Source organism: Sminthopsis crassicaudata, chromosome 5 (genome assembly GCF_048593235.1).
Source record: "Sminthopsis crassicaudata isolate SCR6 chromosome 5, ASM4859323v1, whole genome shotgun sequence".
Taxonomy (NCBI): Eukaryota; Metazoa; Chordata; class Mammalia; order Dasyuromorphia; family Dasyuridae; genus Sminthopsis; species Sminthopsis crassicaudata.
Window position 1 is genome coordinate 299,949,774 of NC_133621.1, and position 21,153 is coordinate 299,970,926.

General features: G+C 46.4%; 1 protein-coding gene across 2 annotated transcripts in view; it reads right to left on the reverse strand.

Annotated features, from left to right (window-relative positions):
• The window catches only part of DMC1 (DNA meiotic recombinase 1), a 38,376-nt gene extending 17,486 nt beyond the window's left edge, over nt 1–20,890 (reverse strand). Inside the window, exons 1-12 of one of the 2 annotated variants that reach the window (XM_074271729.1) lie at nt 20,823–20,890; nt 14,804–14,881; nt 14,342–14,386; nt 11,561–11,707; nt 9,873–9,955; nt 8,491–8,543; nt 6,601–6,642; nt 4,515–4,587; nt 2,836–2,927; nt 1,581–1,654; nt 1,350–1,464; nt 460–520 (exon numbers count right to left, since the gene is read on the reverse strand). In XM_074271729.1, coding sequence (XP_074127830.1) covers nt 460–520; nt 1,350–1,464; nt 1,581–1,654; nt 2,836–2,927; nt 4,515–4,587; nt 6,601–6,642; nt 8,491–8,543; nt 9,873–9,955; nt 11,561–11,707; nt 14,342–14,386; nt 14,804–14,860 — 842 coding nt within the window. In that variant the 5' untranslated portion in view covers nt 14,861–14,881; nt 20,823–20,890. Of the gene's footprint in view, nt 1–459; nt 521–1,349; nt 1,465–1,580; nt 1,655–2,835; nt 2,928–4,514; nt 4,588–6,600; nt 6,643–8,490; nt 8,544–9,872; nt 9,956–11,560; nt 11,708–14,341; nt 14,387–14,803; nt 14,882–20,257; nt 20,346–20,822 lie in introns of those variants that run through there. The other variant, XM_074271730.1, reaches the window with a different exon arrangement.
• Nucleotides 20,891–21,153: the final 263 nt, after the last annotated feature.

Genomic DNA, 21,153 nt, shown 5'->3' on the forward strand with positions numbered 1-21,153 from the left:
GGCCTTTAGAAGGCCCTGCCAGAGGAGGCAAGCTCTGGGTCAAGGATTTTACCTTGGTGGTGTCCTGGATGGACCCTCAGGCAGGGACCCATGTCAGAGTCGCAGTGTTAAAAGCAGCCAATAAAACAGGATTATCGAAGACACCAGTTATACTAGAATATAACCATCACACTAGTTTTTAGGAAGTTCCTGGACTCCTGCAGCATGTCAAGGGGTCTAGCTGTGTGTCCCTGAGGACCAGCCACCCTGGAGCGGCCCAGGGCCCCATAGGGGAGGGCAGGCTCCCCAGGACTGGCCAGCTTGGAAGGTGAGGGAGGAGCAACAATCCTACCAGAGAGAGCACTTCTTCCAGGAGGGGGCTAGTGGCAGCCCTGTTAGCCCTTTTTCTACCCACTCCCTCTTCCCAAAGGGAGGAGGGGGAGAGAATGGAAGGTACAAGGGAGAGGGGGAGAGGCTCACGTCAGAGTTGCTCCAGGATCAGCCGTCATTTGATTGGTCACAAACACAGCCACGTTGTATTCTGCAGAAAGGAAACAAAATGAAACCCTGAGGGAAGGGGCTCAGCTCCCCCTGCCTCACCCTTCTGGAAGTGTGTGGCCAAGGCTGATGGATGCTCACTTTAAGAAAGGGGCTTGACCACATTGAGGCTATGCCTGAGAGTCCCCAGGACAGCGACAGCGGTCTGGAGTCCCCAGGCTTGGGCCTTGCTCCCTGGGGAGCACACATACTCTCTCCTTCTGTAGGAAGTATTAACAAGGCTGGCATCTGGGGGACCTGGATTCAAATCCCACCTGGACTCTCTAGAGCTGCAGTTTTTATAAAATAGAACTGATTCACAGAGGAGGGAACAGGCATGAGCTTCAGAGCCTTTACCTTTAATACTTTATTCTTTAATATTTAATACGTATTTAATATGGAAAGCGTTTACGCTTTAAAGCCCATTCATTTTTGCTGTTGCATAATTGTTGAGTGGTGGCTAATCCTGCATGACCCCACCTGGGGCCTACTTGGCAGAGACCCTGCAGCAGCTGGCCATTTCCTTCTCCGGCTCATCTTTACAGATGAGGAAACTGAGGCAGCAGAATGAAGTGAGGGCCCAGGATCACATAGCGAGTACATGTCTGAGGCTACATTTTCACTCAGGTCTTTCTGACTCCATCCACGGCACCATCCAGTTGCCCTATGCGTTGGCTATTATTATCTTATTCTGGCAAGACACTAATATAACTAATTGGTAATCTGACTAATTGAGGTTAGCTGCCATTAGCCAACCCTATCCTCTGACTTTACAGAAGGAGCAGGCCCAGGGATGGACTGATTCCAGCCCTTTGGCCCAAAGGGCCGCCTACCTTCTGATATTTTCTGCAGTCGAGACAACATCTGGGCCAGTTTCTGCTGCCGCTCTGCTAACTCTCCTCGGCCGCTGAAATCCACACGGAAGAGCGCCATGATGGAATCGATGATCTGCAGGGATTGGGGACAGGAAAGGTAGAATGAGCAGACAGGGAGGACTGGACCCTGGGATGAGGGCCAGTGGCCAGCTCAGGGGAGGACAGTAAGGGCAGCCTGTACGCCCGTACCAGAAGCTTGAAGACACCGCCCTCCTCGTGGAACTTGGCAGCCACGTAGTCCAGCAGCTCCATCTGATGCTCACCTGGTGGAAAAGACGCCAAGGAAGAGCTCAGAACCTAAGAGAAGCCCATGGTTCCCACCCTGCTGGCCCAGACTCACACTGGGAGCCTCAGGATGCCAGAATTCTCTCCGTGGGACAATTTCCCTAGGCCTCTGCACTAGCCACAGATCCTGCATTTTTCAAAGGGAAGGTCAATAACTCGATTTACTACTTCAAGGGGCAGAACTGTATGGGTGCTTCGTAAGATCTAAGACCTATCAGACTGGTCAGAAGAACGGGGTGGGTGGGTGGGGAAATGGCAAGCAACCCCAAGTACAAAGCAGCTCCCCTAGGGACAACTCAGAAGCACCAAGTCAGCAAAAATTGACCTACTAAGTGCTAAGCACAAAAGAATGTTCCATTCTGTTGGAACATTTACAAGGCATTGAGTGCAAGGATCTTTATCTTATTCCCCACTTGACAAAGAGGAAACTAAGGGCCAAATACAGGAGCTGACTTGTTGGAATGACCTGGACCTTTCATGCTGAAGATGAGAACTCCCCACATGGTCAATGAATGATGCCAAATTGGGAATAATAATAGCTCCGCTTGCCCAGCCTTGAAATGTGGTGATAAGGTCACCACAAGATCTCAGAACTGCAGGCCTGGGAGGGGCCTCTGATCTCCCCCTTTCCAAAGACAGAATTCACTAGGGCAGGACTTTGGGGCCCGGGGCCTGGGAACTTGGATTTTTAACAGATTTTTATAGTGGGATTTCAATCCAGAACATCATAAAGACTTTGTGCCATTTTGGCCATGGGAGATGCACATGGCTTTCTCCGCATTTCCTTTTGGATCCAGATTGACCAGGAAGGCTCTGGGACCCCTAGAGGGCTCTGGGACGCTGTCCTGTGGGATCCTTATAAGTGGCCATTCCACCTCTACTTTAGGACCCCAATGAGGACACCCCATTTCATTTCAGGCAGGCCATCCTGCTTTGGAAGTTTTCCTTAAATTATCCCTGTGCCACCCCTCCCTACAGCAGATCATTCTGTCCCCAAGGGACAAGACAGCCCCTCTGTTTTTTAGCCCCCTTTTTGCTTCTCAGGAGGGAAAGCAAACAGGTATTATTGTCCTCCTAGAGATGAGGCTGTGAAAGCCCAGAGAGGGTGAGTGCCTTGCCCAGACACACAGCTCACGCCCCTGGGAGATCAGGATCTTACTGGTATAAGCTCGGGCATAGAGAACGTTGTCCAGGACAGCATCATGGTCTACATTATAGCGGTCAGCGATGTCTCGAAGACGGTCTGGGCGGCTGGTCCAGGTCAAAATTAAGGAGCCAGGACTTCAAGACAATGTGAGGCAGAAAAAAAATCTAAGCAGGTCAGATGGGCAATCCAGAGAGGTTGCTAGGCACAGAGGCAGGGGACCACTCATCTATTCAAGGTCACATAGCTAAGTCAGAGGCAAGGTTGAACCACTTCTCCTGCCTTTCCCGGTTAGGGATGGTCCCTCCTCCTTGTTTTTTTGTGGGGCTTATTTTTGCCAGTTTGACATTTCCTGCACAGGGCATGGGGTGATGTATTTATGGTTAGAAAGGATCTCAGAAGCCATCGAATTCACCTCCAATTTTTCAGATGAGGAATCTGGGGCCCAGGCAGAGGGACATGACTTAGCTAGGGTCACGCAGATGGTAAGTAGTAGTGAGGGACAGGACTAGGGTTTCAGACTCAGGTCCCTGACTTTGAGAACAAGATTCTAGGCACTGCTGCACTTTTTGGCCACTTGGGGGGCAGCTAGGCCAGCCCCTCATTTTACAGACAGGGAAATTTCCAAACCTGGCCTCTGTCTCCTGCTGCTCCACATTCCACATATGTGACCATTGAGATTGGAGGCCAAGAGCCTTTGTGGACCTGACAAGCTCCCTGCATTCAGTCAAGAGCTACTCTGGAAAACAAGCTTGGAAGGCCACCTGTTGGGACAGATGCTGCTCTACATTTTACCAGAAAAGAAACCGGGTCCTCCAGCCAGAAATGTTGAAACTGCTCTGTGGTTGTCATTCTGCTAATTCCCCCAACTAAATCCCCCATCCTAGGGTTCACCGAGGGGCTTGCCTGCATGCTCTCATTTCTTGTCCTCTGTAATAGAGAGGCTTTGGACAAGCTGACCTCTAGGGGCCTTTCCAGCTCTGAGCCTCGGCTATCTACAAAAGCCCCAGAGGGCAGAATGGCCCTTCACATGAGAGCCGGACTTTTTATTGGCAAAACAGGGGAACTTGTGGCTCTGGTGTTGAGAACAGAGGCCCAGGGCCTCCCTTAGAGTGAGGAGGTGGGACGAGGCTAGGACCCCGGAGTCTGTGTGACAAATGTCTGGGTGAGGGAAACGGTTCTCACGGATGTGACCAAAGGATGCAGGTCCAGTTTGGTGGGCAGTGTTCACCTGCCAGGATGTTGCAGATCAGCTTCTCCGTGATCACCATAGTCACATCTCGACTGTGGCCCCATGGAGGGATGGGGCAGACATGAAAGGATTCAGGAGGGCAGGGGAAAATGTGTATGGGGAGGGGGCAGTTTTCTAAAGGGAATGAGGATCCTCCTGAGGGCTAAGGCAGTCACTATCTGTGTTCCCAAAGCCGGGGGCCAGGAGCAGGGCTATCAGCACTTGCTGTGGCTCCTCCTATGTTCTGCCTTCTGTCTCAGGTGGAAAAGGGCACTCTTTGAGGCACAAAGACACAGAGAGACAGGGAGCATGGCCAGTGACCATGTCCTCTCCTCTCTACCCACCCATACCTGCTGCCTGTAACGCATGGGAAGATAACATTTCCAACAAGACGTCCCCTTTCTGGGAGCGTTCCCACCCTCTGAAATGATACCAGCAGCCCGGTTAACTAAAAAAAGGGTACAAAGTATTTTCCGTGTCGATGAAGATAACCTTTCCTCCTGTGTAGCCTCCAGTTCCTGGCAACTGAGCTGTCACTGGAGAACAAGAGAAAACCAAGAACAAAGATGAATGCTGGGAGACAGACGTGGAGCAAGTTACACACAGTAAGCTCAATAGCAATTGCTTGTGTGCTTTCTTTAGCGGAAGCTTTTCATCCTTTCCCTTTAGTACCTCCCGCTCCTGGTCTCTGCAGGGCAGGCCTTCTGTCAGCTGGCATCCACCCCTGGGCCCACAGACCTTTGTGCCCCAGAAGGGGAGGCCTACCCAACTTGGTTCTCTGGAACAGCGGCATTTCAACATGACTAATGGGAGTAATACCATAAGCATAAATGATGCCCCGTAACTGATTTAAATAGGGCAATTAATCTAGATCATGTCATTTAACTCGGTGCCATGCTGCTGGAGCAGGTGCTTAAGCCTTCGTGCCTCTCACCCAGAGGGCCTGTGGCCAGACCAGCCTCCAGAGGCCAGCTGAAGAGCGGGCCTCTGCCCTTGGCTAGGCCACTTCTCTGACAATACGCAGAGAGTCGGAGGGGGTAGTCATGTTGGAAGTCTCTGGAGCCCAGGGGGAGAGGGGGCTTTATAGTAGCCAGCGTCCTGTCATCTTTCAAGGGGAGACTTAGGTAAAGGACATCAAGGATGGAGAGTAAATCCGTGACTTAATCAGCAGAGGGAACCTCACATGTGGATGTTCCCCCTTCCAAAGAAGATCTTCTCCTTCTGGTTTGAAAGAATGCCATGGGGCACTGAGGAGTTCTAGGATTGTTACTCAGTCAGTATGTGTCAGAGGCAGGACTGGACCCCGGTCTTAATGGACACAGGATCAGCTCACCATCCACATTGTCTCCCTGCTATGCTTGTTTGGTCACCTCTGACTTTCCATGACCCTATCTGAGTTTGCCAGCTTGTTTTACACATAAGGAAACAAACACAGCTAAGTGACTTGCCCTGGGCCACCCATACAGGAAGTGTCTGGGTACAGACTGAACTCAGCTCTTAGGGTCTTAGGCCCGTCAGCGCCCTCTCCACAGAGCCACCAACTGTCCCCATGTCTCTTGGTAATGCTTCTAATGGCACCACTCAAGTATGAATTTTTAATAACCAAGTGCTAGTGTCCTAATCACTAAGACAAGGGGAAAAAGAAAAATTAAGAAACGGAACTCTAGATACCAAAAATGAAAACCATTTATTTTGTTCCAAAGTGGCACCCCCTCCCAGCTCTCCTGTTGGCACATCATTGCCTGAGGTCAGAAACTTTGATTTATAATTGACATTTCCCATGGCTTCACTTTCCCTACAGAGTCAACCACAACGTCCTATCAGTCTGTCCTCTGAAATACTCCATGTCTCTCCCTGTCCATTTGCTCCAGTCCTATTGCCACTGCCCCAGTCTGGAGTGGGGCGGTTCCCACCTGGGTTAGTCCAGCAGCCTCCCAGCCCCGGCTCTCTCTTCAGACCATCCTATATTAATTGTTCAGTCATGACATGTTGATCAGACTGTCTCATGACAGTCAAACAACTTCTTATCACCTCAAAAATCTTACTAATGAAGATGACTTCAGTACCTGAATTCTCCAATTTCTGTGAGTTCACTAAGGATAAGGATGGCAAGGGTTGTGAGCTGGGTCACTGGGGAAGGCAGGAAGGTGACATGGAGGCCGGCTGATGTCAGGGACAAGATGATGGACTAGTTAATAGGTGCCGTGAACCTCAAAGGGGAGAGATTGTTCAGTCATGGCGGATCACAGGCGTGGATGTGGCCATGATTGGGGTGGGAGGGAGGACTAGCCTGCTTATCTTCCTCCCAGAGGTGAGAGAGAACATGAGAGCACAATCACTCTCCTGCTATTGGAGGGGTAGGGGAGGAGGCAAGGAAAGAGAAAGGACTGGGATGGGAGGAATCCCCACAACTACAGAAAATTATGTAGAACAGCTATGTTTCCAGAACCCAAAACGAGGATGCTGTGTGACAAAGAATAGTACATTTGAAAGGCTTGTTTTCTTGAAACCAAAACGGTCCCAGATGTAAGAGAAAGACAGATACTTACCACAGAGAGTATGAGAAAGCTGGGTTTTTCCTGTTCGAAATTCTGTGAAAGAAAGAGAAAATAATGAAGAACAGGCACTTTTTCTTTTCTAACTCCTTGAAATTTCTGCCAAGAATATCACATGAATATCATCGCTGTTATTATATCTCTACCAGTCTTCATTCATCAAGGCCATAGAATTGTCAAATTTTAAAGCTGGAAAGGACTTGAGGGATCATCTAATCTGCTCTCAGAATTTTACAAATGAGAAAACTGAGTCCCTAGGAGCACAACACCAGCTTTGCAAATGATCAGCTTCTTTGGGGGATCATATTTAAACCTGACAGGGCCTATTTCATCTCTCAGATAGGGGTTGAAGTAAATAATCTCTAATATTCTTTCTGACCCTAAAATAAATCTCCTTTTTTGGATATAGCCCAGAGTAGATGTTTATTGGTTGATATATAATCATTCATGAGATTCTTAGGTCAAAGGACATGAAATTTTTTGATGATTATCAGACTACTCTTCAAAAAAGATTCTATTAATGTGCAATTCCACTAGGAATTACATAAGTGTGCCCATTGTTCCACTAGCATTATTTTTGTCACTTTCAGGCTTTGTTTTGTTTTGGTTTTTTGATGGGTATGATGGAAAAGTGCAAAGTTATTTTAATTTCTCTCATTAATAAATGAGATTATTATAGGTGTTGTTATATGATAGCTATCAGGTGAGATAATAGTCTCTAAGGAGGGAAAGAGAGAAACAGGGGAAGGGTATCAGCAGGTTCTTATGTAAAACCAAAGGGAGGGGCAGCTAGGTGGCACCAGCCTTGAATTCCGGAAGACCCAAGTTCAAATCTGGTCTCAGACACTTAACACTTCCTAGCTGTGTGACCCTGGGCAAGTCACTTAACCCCAGAGTCAGGGGGGGGAAAACAAATAAACAAACAAAGAGAAACTTCAAAGAACTGTAGTAAAAGAGGTTACTGAGGAAATATAAGATAGGGGAAAAAAAGATAACTATGTAGAGAAGATAAGAAAGGAAGATAGCCTGAGGGACTCAATCCTAAGGTGTCCAGTTCTTAGAAGAAACTAAGGGAGATCCTCAGAATATTGAGTAGACACTCCCAAGGCAAGAGATACTTAGGATTGGCTGGCAATTCACAAACTGAAAAGATCATGGATCCACTAGAGTATCAATGAGATTACATTTTTAAAAATGCATCCCTCTTTGTAAAATGTCAGATAAGGGGCTGGTGGTAGATAGAGAACAGAAAATTCTAAAGCAAGAAAATGAAGAAGCAAATAAACACAACAATATTGTTGAAACAAATAAAGAGAAGGAAAGAATAAGAGGAAACAGATCTTGTGGCTAGGATAGAAGTTCTAGGCTTTTAAGTTTCCCAGAACCCTTAGAATCCCAGTTATTTTTTCACAGTGACCCAAATTAAAAATACACATGCACACACACATAAATATACATGTGTATACATGCATGTATATATGTGTATAAGCATATATAAGTTCCACTTATTAAGTATTTTGGTTAAACTTGTTAGATGAAGTATTTTGGATAGATTAAATGTCTGTCCCATGGGACCCCTGTGAGTTTGCTGGGGCAGCTGAGAGCCTTGGCTCAGTTTGGGAACCTCAGCACTAGAAGACTTGGGGAAGGCTTTATGGAGGAGGTGGCCCTTTTCATCCTGTATCTCACAGCTTTGATACCAGCTCTGATATCCTTTGTTGTATGGGCTATTCTTAGACATTATATCTTTTAACGACCTGTCCAACTCAGCGGGCCCTCTCGGTATTGATATTTTCCATTTTAACTTGGTTCCTCCTAGCCCTGTTCTCCTCTGCTCTAAAATCCCCCCGACTTCAGTCATCAAAATATTAAGGTTTCACTCACCCCCAAAAGCTTCTGTAATGGCCATGCTTTCAATTCCACCACCCAAGAGCTTACTGGAAAAAGAAAATAAGCATTAGGCAGTAAGAGCAAAGAGTGTGATAATAAGAGGCCTGAGCTAAGCAACCCTAAGAGGGAGGTACTACTATTATCCCCATTTTACAGATAAGGAAACTGAAGCAAATAGGGTGAAGTGACTTGCCCAGGATCATATAGCTGATAAGTGTCTGAGGCTAGATTTGAACTTGGATCTTCTCATCCACATACACCAGGCTCTATTTACTATGCCAGCCCAGGTTCAAGGCCCATCGAGGCCCTTCACCATTCTATCAGCCCCCCTGCGGATGTTATCTGACTTACTGATGATTTCCTTCCTCCAATGTGGCCCCGGAGCAGAAAACATTCCTCCAGGGCCTGTGACCAGGGCAGTGTTCTGCCTGATCCCGGAAGCTTGGAGGCCTATGGGATTTTGGGTAGCTGCAACCCCCCTTGTCCAGCTCTAAGCTTGGAGTGTATGAAATGTCAAACAGCTACTTCATCAATGTGAAGATGAAGCTCCGGACTCTGGCAGCATCGATCCCATGGGTAACCCAGCAGTTCACCCAGGAAGATCTCGTCCCCTGCCAGGGCCAGGACTTAGGTCCTTAGCTTGCCTGGCAACGACCCCTCAAATTGTGCAGATGGGGCCTCTTCTGTAAAGGGAGCAAAGACCAATTCTACCAAACAGGACTGGGAAGAGAATGATTGGCCTTCAGGATCACAGGGAAATAGAGAATAATAATAACTAATGTCTAGAAAGTGCTTTAAGTGTCATTCTCAATTGATCACAACAATAAACTTAGGCACTTGCTGCTATTATGATCTCCATTTAATAGTTGAAGAAACTGAGGCAACAAGGTTTTACAGCTAGTAAGTGTCTGAGGCTGGATTTGAATTCAGGGCTTCTTGACTCCAGGCCCAGTGCTCTACCCACTTTGCCATCAACTACCTCTAAGATAAAAAGAGGAGCTAAGCCTGCCAGAAGCAAAAAAAAAAAAAAAAAGAACATGGCTTGGGGTCTTTAAAATGTGTCCTTTCAACCTATTAATCTATTTTTTAACAGCAAGAACCAAATTCCTTAAAATAATCCACTTAAAAGCTTGGTCTCTATGAGTTGCAAAGAGAAGCAACAAGTCCTTTTAAAATCTCTTTGAGAGGAAGAACAGCCTGATTTTGTCTTTGGACAAAATCTGTGTGGGATTTCTACTTGGCTTCGGTGCCTGTTGAAAATTCAGAGGCCCTTCTGTGTAAAGAGCATTTATACAAGAAGTGGCTATATGGCAGAGGGGACCTGGCCAGCCCTCCCCAGATCAGGCCCCCTGGTGGGAGAGAAATGAGAGACGCACTCAAATTCCTGGCTTCCCGTGGTGACGTGGAACACCATCTTTCGCTTCTCGCTATACTCAAATGCAGTCAGGAACCCCGGCTCCTGGGAAAAGAACAGAGAAAAACCTCAGAAGGCCAGCCTGCGGCCCTAACTTACTGGTCGTCAACCTTGACACCCAGCTAAAGTGGCCAGAGAAGGGCCGACTTTGGCGTGTCCCAAGAGACACCGTGCTAGCTATGGAAACATCAGGCCCAGGTCCACTCTGGCCAACGAGTAAAGAAAACGGGGAACAACTCTATGATGGACCACCCCATCCTCCTCCTCACAGAGAACTGGGAGTGGCTCTACAGGGTCACCTCTTAGCATCGCAAAGGGCAAGGCCAGAGTCTCATCCCATTTGGTCAGTACAAACCACTGAGAGCAGAGTGTGTGCATGTGTATGAAAGTGAAAATGAGAGAGACAGAGACAAAGACAGAGGGTGGGAGAAAGGAAGTGAACATGTGGTTGCTTACAGAGTACATCCAACAAGTTCCCTCACAGTCCCAGCATTGATTAGCGATTGCTTGCTGATTGGATAGATAATCTATGTACCTTCCAGAAATAAGACAATGTAACCTGAATTATGGGCAATGTGTACGGAGACTATGATGCTGGGACCTACATAAATATTTTCATCAGAGAACATTTTGGGGGAAAAAAGGCCTTTATTTATCATCATTCTCTCAGGAGTGGATGTCTAAAAATGACAACAACAAAGATTAAAGAGCATTTGTCTGGAACTTAAAATATTTGCAAAGCACTGTTCATGTATTGATTCATTTCATTCTCACAACCTGTGAGGCAGACACTACTAGTAGCCCCATTTCACAGATGGGCAAACTGAGACTAAGCGAAGTGAAAGATCTTGCCCTGGGTCATGGAGCAGAGTCTGGGGAGGAAGGATCCAGATTTATCTGGCTTTTGACATTCTGGGTTTGGAAGAAGCGTGGTCATCCACACTTGATGTGCAAAGGAACCCAACGCCTGGTGACTGGAGAGAGAGCTGGATCCGGGGCTGGAGACACTCAGACCCCCACCCCCGTATGGCCCAGGCCAGACCTGATCTTCCCCCTATGTAATTCTTTATTTTGGTGGAAGAGGGTAGGCCCTTCTGGTGCCAAATCTGGGGTCCCTGAACCTTGTTTTGTGCTCCAGGTAAGTTAGGCCGGGCCATTTGCTGTGTGAGTGCCAGATTTGTTCCCCTCACCTTATGAAAGACTCATTCAGGCAGTCTGTCTACAAGTGGAATTTCCCACACAATGTTTAAATGGCTCAGCCTCTGTGTTCTCAGAACCTGCTTAGCCGGGGAATGGCGACGGAGAGAACATGGCAGAAAGGCACCACTCGGGCCATCCAGAGTTCCACTGGCCAGTGCCCAAGGAGGCTCCACCCCGGGCGTTGGAGGGTCACTTCTTCCTGGCGGGCACGCTGCGTCTCAGAAGGTTGGCTCTCCCCTCCTGGCACTGCCCCAGCCTGTCTCACCCTGGAATTTTCTGGCACTACCATCTCCCATGGGAGAGGCTAACCGTTTGGGGAAGGCCGATCCTTGGGGGTAGGCCACCTTGCCCTTGGAAGGCCTGTCCCTCTAGCTGGGTCCCTTACCCCAAAGACCCGGCCCTATTCCCCAGGTCCGGGGCACACTGACCACGCCACAGAAGGGAGCTTACTATGAGCTTGTTGGCCGCCTCCTTAATCTTGTCCACTTTGGCTTCGGAGAGGCCTTTGATGTTGCACAGGGCCCTTCTGGTGGTCATCTGGATCCCCTTGACCGTGCAGATCCCCGCTGACTTCATTTTCTTGATATCGGCCACATTCTGGGGAGAGAGGTGTGGCACACAGTGCCAGTGGAACGCCAGGCCGAACAGCTCCTCTCTGCGTGCCATGAGCCTGCGAGCGAGTCCGCCCTGGCCCGCTGTGCCACCAGAATGACTGCTCTCTGTGCCCAGGTGGAGCCCACCCCCCCCTCCCGTGCACATTCAAATGGAGAATCTGGAGAGAACCCACCTGCTGGGGTGCCAAATGTTCCAGCTGAGCCACGGCTCCCAAGAATTGTTTGTGGAAGCCTGGCCATGCAGAGATTGCTGAAAAGAGTAGCTTACCTTTGGAAAAACGAGCAACCTTCCCCCTTTGCCAATCATCCCCTTGGCTCAGTGCCTTTTGGGCGCAAAAACTGTGGCCAATATCTTTGGGTTTTCATTTTTAAAAAGAATTTTCTTTGCCCTTGAAAAAATGCTCACTTGCCCCTCTGCCAATGAGACAGGATTTCCTCTCCTGCTCCTGGATACTGAAAGCAGCTGAGCACAAGGCTAGATAGGAAAGCTTAGATTCAAAACAGTAAGCAAGTATTAAGCACCAACTGTATGTTGAGGGTAGGGAGGGTATTGCCTCCTATAAAACAACGGGATAATAAAATGTATACACACAAATAACTGTGCCTTGTCAGAATATGGTACATGTACATGAAAGGCGTGAGGGGCAATCAGCAATCGCTGTAAGATAAGGGAAGATCCATACCTGAACTGGCCAGAAAGGGAAAGAAGGATTAACAGCCAGAGATGTCCCCAGAATTCCTTTTCAAAGTGGGGGAGTCTGCCAGATGGCCAGAAACGTCAAGGGTCTGGTCCAGATGGAAGTTAGGGAGTAGGAGAAAGAGTGCCATGAAGTGAGATTCAAAGAGGAGGCCAGGGGCAGAGGATGGAGCCCTCCAATGCTGACTTCAATGAGGAGCATGGGCTCAGTCCTTTGGTAGGGAAGAGAGCAGGTGAAGGGATGAGAGGCTTTGGCCTTGGTGTCCAGATGGAATGGGGCCTGCTGGCTGCTGTGAGGGGCTTGTGGTCTCTAATGTGTCGGTGTCCTGAGTGCACAGTGTCTCTTCTCTCTCCTGTTTGGAAGTTAGCCCCTGGGTATGGGAAAAATGGCCAGAAAAGGGAAAGAAGAGAAGGATGGGGAAAAAGGAGGAGAAAGAGGAGAAGGAGACAGACAAGGCGGAGAGGGCAAGGGGGAGAGACAGAGATATAGGGAGACAGAGGGAGGGAGGGAGAGGGAGAGAGACAGAGAGACAGACAGAGACAGAGTCAGAGTCAGAGAGAGACAGACAGAGACAGAAAAAGACCGAAAGCCAGAGACAAAGACGCAGAGACAGAGACAGGGAAACAGAAGGGGAGCAAGGAACGAAAGGAGAGGGAAGAAGGGAGATAGGGAGGCAGAGATCAAGCAGCAGCCAGTGGGAGAAGGACTGTGTTGTCTTCTATGGAAGAGATGACTTAAAAAGATAAGACTTCTGTCTCAGAAACTGGCAGCTCATCCCTTGGAGGCTCTCCACAAGCAGTCAAGGAGCAAACATTTCTCAGAAGGCTGTAGAAAGGACCTTATGAAAACACCCCCTGGAGCATTCCCATGAAGAAGCTTTGAATGAAAGGACTCCCGAGGTTTCACCCCCACAGACAGAAAGGCCAATGAGAGAAAGCCCCAAGGGGCCTGTGCTGGAGGGGCTGGGAGCACAAGGTGACATTCCCCTTGTGCCTGGCCTGTCTGTACATCCAAGTCTTGTTTCTACCTCCGTTACCTCCCCTGCCCTCAGACAGCTGCTGCCCTGAGACTGGCCCTCGTCCCCCCACTCATTATCTCCCTAACTGGTCTTCTAGTCACAACTCCCCCCCAAACAAAGGGCAACATAGACAAAGATAGTCAAAGCGGACTCATGGGAACTGGAAACGAGGTGAGCGCTTATCACTTGGACAGTGGCTAGGAATTAAGGCACATAAGTATCTTGAAATACAATCATAAGAGATTGTTAGTCTAAGGAATTGGGAGAAATGTGGGAAGACTGGCTCACACTGATGCTGAGAAACATCAGCAGAACCGGAAGACAATGCATAGCAAAGACTACAGTATGAATTAAAAGAGCCCCAAAGGAAGGTGCGCTCCAAGTGACTGAAAAACTAATGACCTTCACCCGGCAGAGAAGTCAGAGTGGTGTATACATTGTCCAGCAAGGTCACTGCCGGGGATGTTTTTTGCTTAATTGTTCACTGCAATTCTCCCTAAGTAATATTCAAGCTGGAGGGGAGTGGGCAGAATCTGGGGGCTTTCCTGCAGAAATGACTTTTATAAAGACAGATGCATCCCCAAAAGAGAATTTAAAACGAGCAATAATAATAATAATAATATTAAAAGAAACAAGTAGATCAGGCAGTAGTGCTACTGCAGTAGGTACAACATGAAGAGCAGCTACAAACTCCCTTAAACAGTGGGGAGTGATTGTTGTCATGAGAGTCTGATTCTCAGGTTCCTCAAACATCCCACTGTCCCCCAACCATCCAGGCACTTCACATGCTACGGAACAGAAGTGGACGGAACAACTGTGAGATAAGTGAGTCTGGACAAGAAGGTAAAGCAGTGGAGAAAGGCTGTGGATCCCAGGAGCAGAACAGTCTGGGTCTACTTACAATACCATGCTTTTGTAACAGGTCAATATCTTGAAACAGGGATTCCTAAAAACAATGGAGCATAAAGAGGAGAATGTGGGTTACTCATCTATCCAACTAGATTTCAGTTCTGCTAATTAACATATTCATTATGTATCAGCTACAGATGATTCCAATACACCCTCTCTAGGCACCTTAAGGAGAGGACAAATAATGATTTTCCTCTGTTCCTATTCTCAATGGTGATCTTGAGAGGAATATAGACACTCAAAAGTGCCACCCCTGTTCCAGTGTCCATTTTTTCTTTTCCTTCTTTTTCTTCCTTTTTCCCCCTTTCATTCCTTCTTCTTTCCTTCCTTTCCTTTTTCTTTCCTCTTTTCCTTCCCCTTTTCTCCTCTCTCCTTTCCCTTCCCTCCTTCTTTTCTTTCTCTTTCATCTTAGAAGAATTTCTACCAACCAGGGACTGTTATGTTCTAAACTTGCCTCATCATCCTGGTATCCTTGTTCTTCCTGAACAACTTGGTCCTCTGTGGCTTTCATGATAGGACAGTTCTATCAGTTCTAGAAAGAAATATATCATTAAGCAAAAGGGATCTTAACATAATATATAGTGGCTAGAAAGCTTTATTTCAAACTACAGAATTTGGAGAGTGTTGAGAATATGTAGTCCTTTAGCAGAAGAAACAACAGAGCTTACAACCTAGTTTTCAAGAACAATTAAAGAGGAATTCTCATACAGTTCACTTTTTATCCTCCTGCAGCAGTCCCCAGATAAGCTCCCAGGTCTGTTCCAGCTCACACAAGTCATATATACATATATGTGTGTGTGTGTGTGTGTGTGTAAATGTGTGTGCGTATTCTGCCTTTTTCTGAAAGTTGGGATATTTACCCATCTCTGCCCCTGGAGCAATTTTCTTATTCTCAGCAATCTTTCCAAATCAATAACACAAACAGAAATAAATCCCCTTCTGGATGGAAAAAAATTTTCTTAGTTCTTAAAAATCGTAAAGAAAATTAAATCAGAATTTTAAAAAGAAAAATTATTTTAAAATAAAATATAAATGAAATCTCTAATAACAAAAATCTTTTTAAAACCTCAAGCTCTTTTTGTTGTCATCAGCATTCTTGAGCAACTTCAGTTCATTCTTAGTTTCAAGGTTCCAAACTCCGTTCTTGGGTGAAAGACCATTGTCACATTTTTGGGGTCAGTATGACACCTGCCTAGTTTCGTTGTCTGGACACGTCCACAAAAGAAAACAAGTTCCCTGTATGTCCATATCATTCCTTTTTTTTTTTTTTTTTTTTTTTTAAAGAATTCTTTCTCCTCCCTCCCCCTTCTCATCTGAATATTTTTCCTTTTTCTTGAGTTTCCTATCTCTCTTGGGATAATTTCCCTCATAGATTTTTTTTTTTTCCTGAAGCAATTGGGGTTAAGTGACTTGCCCAGAATCACACAGCTAAGAAGTGTTAAAAGTATATGATATATGAGGCCAGATTTGAACTGAGGTGTTCCTCCTGACTTCAGGGCTGGTGCTCTATTCACTGAGCCACCTAGCTGCCCCATAGAATTTTAAGTCATAGGATCCTACCTGTACTTTCTGCGGACCAAGTGAAATGTATTTTCCCAAAATCTAGGGCCCACATCAGAGTATTCTTTTCTAGTTCTCTAAATCTCTAAAATGTCTAAAAATAGAGATCTCTTATCCACAAGGTTCCAATCTACTTCAACAGCTGGATTTGTAAATAATTTTAAATTCATATTCTCACTTAATACTGTGTCATAATTATTATTTGCATTTTACCAATGCAGAAAATGAGGTTCCCCCAAAGCCAAGTGATCACCAGACCACACTGGTGAAGGAGAGATTTGATTCTAGAGCCGTTTTCCTTTGGCACAAGACTTCATTCCTTTTGGTTGGTAAGAATCTGATCCAGAACCACAGTTCCCTCTTTTGCTTTCTTCCCCTTTTGAAGAATGAAATGATCATTGATATAAATTAAGAATTTACCAATCGATGTTTTTAGCAGAGAGAGATTCTACCAAACCAGATCAGAGATTCACTTCTTAAAATTCCATTTATCTTCTTTCCAGGAGTTGACAATCTATTCCTATCAAAATATTCCTTCTTTTCTTTCTCTATTACTCTTTACCCAAGTATTCTTTTATCATGTTTTCCCCTTTGGGCTCTGAGTTCCATTATATAAGTATAGTTTTCTCCTCCTCCTTTCTTCTTTCTCTTTCTTCTTCCTCCTTTTTCTTTCTTTTCCTTCTTCCTCTTCCTCCTCCTCTTTCTCCATTTTCTTCTTTTTTTTAGGTTTAAATGGCTTGCCCAGGATTGAACTCAGTTTCTCCTGAATCCAGGGCCACTGTTCTACTCACTGTGCCATCTAGATGCTCTAACATAGCTTTTTTTTTTTTTTTTAAACAATTTTCAATAGTATTTTATTTTCCCCAATACATGTAAAGATAGTTTTCAATATACATTTTTATAAGACTTTATATTTTAAATTTTTCTCCTTCCTTTCCTTACCTCTCCCCTCCCCAAGACAGTAAGATATCTGATATAGGTTAAATCTGTACAATTTTTAAAAACTTAATTCCATATTTGTCACTTTGTACAAGAAAAACCAAACCAAAAGAAAAAAAAACCATAAGAAAGAAAAACAAAAAGGTAAAAATACTAAGCTTTAAATCATTTCACTCTATATAGTTTTCTCTCTGGATATAGATGACATTTTCCATCTCAAGTCTATTTGAATAGCATAGCTTCTTCATATACAATACTACCCCACTGCCTTTTAAGATAGTCAATTCCTGTTAAAGAGGTATTGTCATTCACAATGTACTCTAGCCATGAGCATCCTTACTCCAAACCCCAGAGATCCTTAGGAAGCAAATTTTGCCTCTTTACTTTTAAGATTTCTAGGTCACCTTGTTTGTTACCCACACTCTGTGCCCTTTTGTATAGATGGACAGCTAAGGCTTGGTTTTATTGCTGGTTTGCTTCTTGGATGTCTTTTGTGATAACTGAGCTCTCCAGTTATTCTATGTCATCTCCATTACTTCCTACGATGTCTGCTTTGGCAGATTTATGTAGGGATTCTGCAGCCCTCACTTTTCATTTAGAAAGCTCTTTTAAGAAACCAAAACAGATCTGCAAGTTTCAGGCAAACAGAGCTTTATTAGCCCTTGTTAGGTATTCTCTCTCCTGGCTAAGAGCCTCTATTTTAAGGCACAGCCAATGATCTAAATCTCCTTCCAGGATACACCATCTTCTTAACCAGTTGCTCAGTTTCGAAATCCGCCTCCCTTTCTGAATCCCCAACCTTCATTTGGCAGCAGTGAGGAAACTACCACCTGTGTCCCTAAGGTAGGCCCCCCCGCCCCCCATGCCAGAACTGAATGCTTTCTAAGTCCCTCCATTTGTCCCGACATGCACCAGACAGGGATGGTATTCATCCAATGTAACAGGGCTCTGATCCCAGACCAGGCCTTCCCCATCCATCAATATTAAAGAGTCATCTTGGAATCCCACAGCAGGAAGCCACTAGCCTCTACTGGTCTTTTTCTTCTCCTTTCCTCTGATCCCCTTTTTCCTGATGCCATATAAAGGAACGTTCCTTAGTGCCAAAGAAGCTGTTTCCTTCTAAAAGAGACTGACTCCCTCACTCCCCTCAACTGTTATTGCTGTTCAGTCATGTCTAACTCTTGGTGACCCCGTTTGGGGTTTTCCTGGCAAAGATACTGGAGTATCTTTTCCTTCTCTAGCTCATTTTACAGGTAAGGAAACAAACAGGGCTAAGTGACTTGCCCAGGGTCATGGAGATAGGAAGTGTCCGAGGCTGAATTTGAATTCAGGACTTCCTGAGTCCAGCCTTCAATTTTATTATTTTATATATAAATATAATTTATATTTTATATTATATTTTATATATTTATATGACATCTTAAATAATATAAAATATATATTATTTTATAAATATAATTTAATAATAAAATATATAAATAAAATAAATATTTATTATGCTCCATTTATTCATTATCTGGTGTTTTCCTTTTCTCTCTGGGTTATATTCCTACGTCCTCCAACTTCCACGTACAAGTTAGGATTTTCTTCTTTATAACCTGAAACACGTCCCCCATTCTTTTAAGGAATCCATCGCCATCTTAGACAATCTCCGTATTATGAACCTGGAGTTTGCAGAAGCATTTTCCCAGCTTTTAACTGCACAGGTGACCAATCCATACACAGTAGTGGTAAATTGGTGATGGGAAACACAAACACAACAGACGCTCTGCTGTTGCGAAGAACCCTTCTGGCCCTTCCACTCTGCTACTAGTGAGACTGTCATGTTCCTCAGCTCTCTGTCCTATGTTTACCTGTTGGGAAACTCAGGAAGTGAGGGTGCCTCTAGAAGGTCAAACTAGGCCATCTTTTGCATCAGTTCTTATCTAATCACTGAATGGGTATTGCTCCAGACAACTGAGATCTGGAAAAGACCTTAGCTTAAAAAGGTCGGGTCTCCTTCCATTGCATCCAGGGCCATTTTTAGTCCTCCTGATCTCTATCTGGCCACTGGACTCAGATGGCTCAGGAGGGGAAAGTGAGGCAGGTGACCTCGCAGAGCCCTCCCTCACTTGCTGATGTCATCGGTCTTCTTCCAGAAGGAAGGACAAACAATATCTACTTATAGGAGCCTTTTCTCAGGAGATGCCATGACTTTGCTCAGTTTCTTTATGAATTAGTCCTGCCCTGCCAAAGCCTCAATGCAAAGAGAGATTCCATTTGCCTTTGTCTTCGAGGGGTTCTCAAGAAAAATCCAATTACTGGCTGTTGGGCCACTCAAATCCCTCCCACTCAAGTCTAATGATATGTTCTTCTTGGAGAATGGGGTATCCTGGATGGTCTCTAACTTTCCCACCAGCTCTAAGATTGCATGATTCTAAAATTTCTTTTCTGCTCTTTAAAACACATTTAAATTTCAGGATTGTTTGGTTTTCCACATCCTTATCTCTAAATTAAAGCAGGGCTTGAAAGCCTCTGGGGCTCTTCTAGCTCTAGGACCTACCTGGAATTCAGTTTCCTTATCTGTAAAATGAGATTGGAGTCCCAGGCCTCCTTCCAGCTCTAGATCTAGGACCCTGTAGACTCTCTGGGCCTCAGTTTCCTTATCTGTAAAACTGGAGGTTAGGCTTGATGGCCAGTAAGGTCCAAGTCTAGGATAAGAGTTTTTATTTTATCTGCCCCATGGCTTACATGTCCTAGACATTCAATATTTGTGTCCCCTGGAAACAAGGGGACTGAATGCTGGATCGTGAAATTGTGATCATCAGTAAATATTTGATTTCCCTACTATTTTATATAGCTACATTCCCAGGATCAGGTGAAAAGGGATTGCAAAAGTGGGAAAAGTTTAAGAAGCCCTATTATAGATCCTTCCATTTCCAGCCCGTCCAGACTGCTTTTTTTTTGGCTGGACACACACACTGAGCTTTCTCTCTTGTTCTCTCTTTTCCTTTGCGTTAGTTCTCCTTCCTGGTGTTTGGAGCGCACTTTTTCTCCCCTGCAGCTTTTAGCATCCTTTGGGCCTTTAAACCTCCGTTCAAACACTACCTTAGAGTTAAGCCTTTCTATGAAGCTCCTCCCCCTCCCCCCTTGCCAAGTCTGCCAGCCTCAGTTTTCCCCATCTGTAAAATGGAGGTGCAACACCTAGCCCATGGGGTCGTTGTAGGGATCAAGTGAGACGAGCCAAGTAAAGCACTTTGCCACCTTATATAAAGACTAGCTGTCCTTTATACGCCTTTTAGCCCTTTTTAAAAAATTAAACTATTGGGTTTTTTTTGTTTCTTTGTTTTTTTAGAAAACCAAGTTCCATTTATTTTCCCCGGAATTTTTCAGTTTTCTGACGGCAAAACGGGGTCACTAAAGCACTTACCCACGGCTGGCGGTAAGGATCAGGTAAGACGAGATACATAAAAAGGCTTTGCCCTAAGAATCCCCCGCCTTACGTAGCGGGGGAGGGGCGGCTGCTGAGGCGGCCTTCGGCCGGGCCGCGGACACTGAGCGGCCGCCGGAGCCTCCGCCCACCCGTCGGCGCAACTATTACACGCATGTCCCTTTGGGGCTCAGCCGAGGGGCCCCATCCCCGCTGGGACCACTACTGAATAAACAGGATAACAGCCATAAAAGCGCGTTTTGTTGGTCGCGCTTTCGGGCTGGCTCGGCGCTTTGCAGGCGTCAGGGGAACTCCTCAACCCATTTTACATTAGCGGTACACTGAGGCTAGCCGTGTCCAGGCACGGCGCCCCCTGGCGACCGCCCCGGGACCGAGCGGGCCCCTCCCCCCACCCTTCCCAGGCCCCGGTTTTTCACCTCAGCCCTTTCCCGCCTCACCCCGCCCCACTCCGCCCTGCCTCAGTTTTCCAGTCCGCGCTCGAGGCTCCTGCATCTGCGCCCCCTCCCCGGACGCCCGGACCCCACCCCCCAGACCCCAGGCCCACCCCAAGCCGCAGAGGCGCCCCCAGAGTGCGCGCGAGGCCGAACTGCAGCTACCACAAGAAGGAGGGGTGGGGCTGGAAGAGGGGCGGGGCCAACGAGGGCGTGCGGGGAAGAGGCGGGGCGAGCAGAGGCACGCCCTAGGAGGGAGGGGCCTGAGGGCTGAAGGCGGGGCTGAGGGGTGTGCCCAAATAGGGGGTGCTGAGCAGTATGAGACCCCCAGCTGTGGGGTCTCCAGCAGCCTCACCTCCCCATGCCCTGTCAGAAATCCCAGTCACGTCCCGGAGGATAAATGTTCCCTATAAAATCTCCCTGTGGGCTCCCATGCTGCTGCCC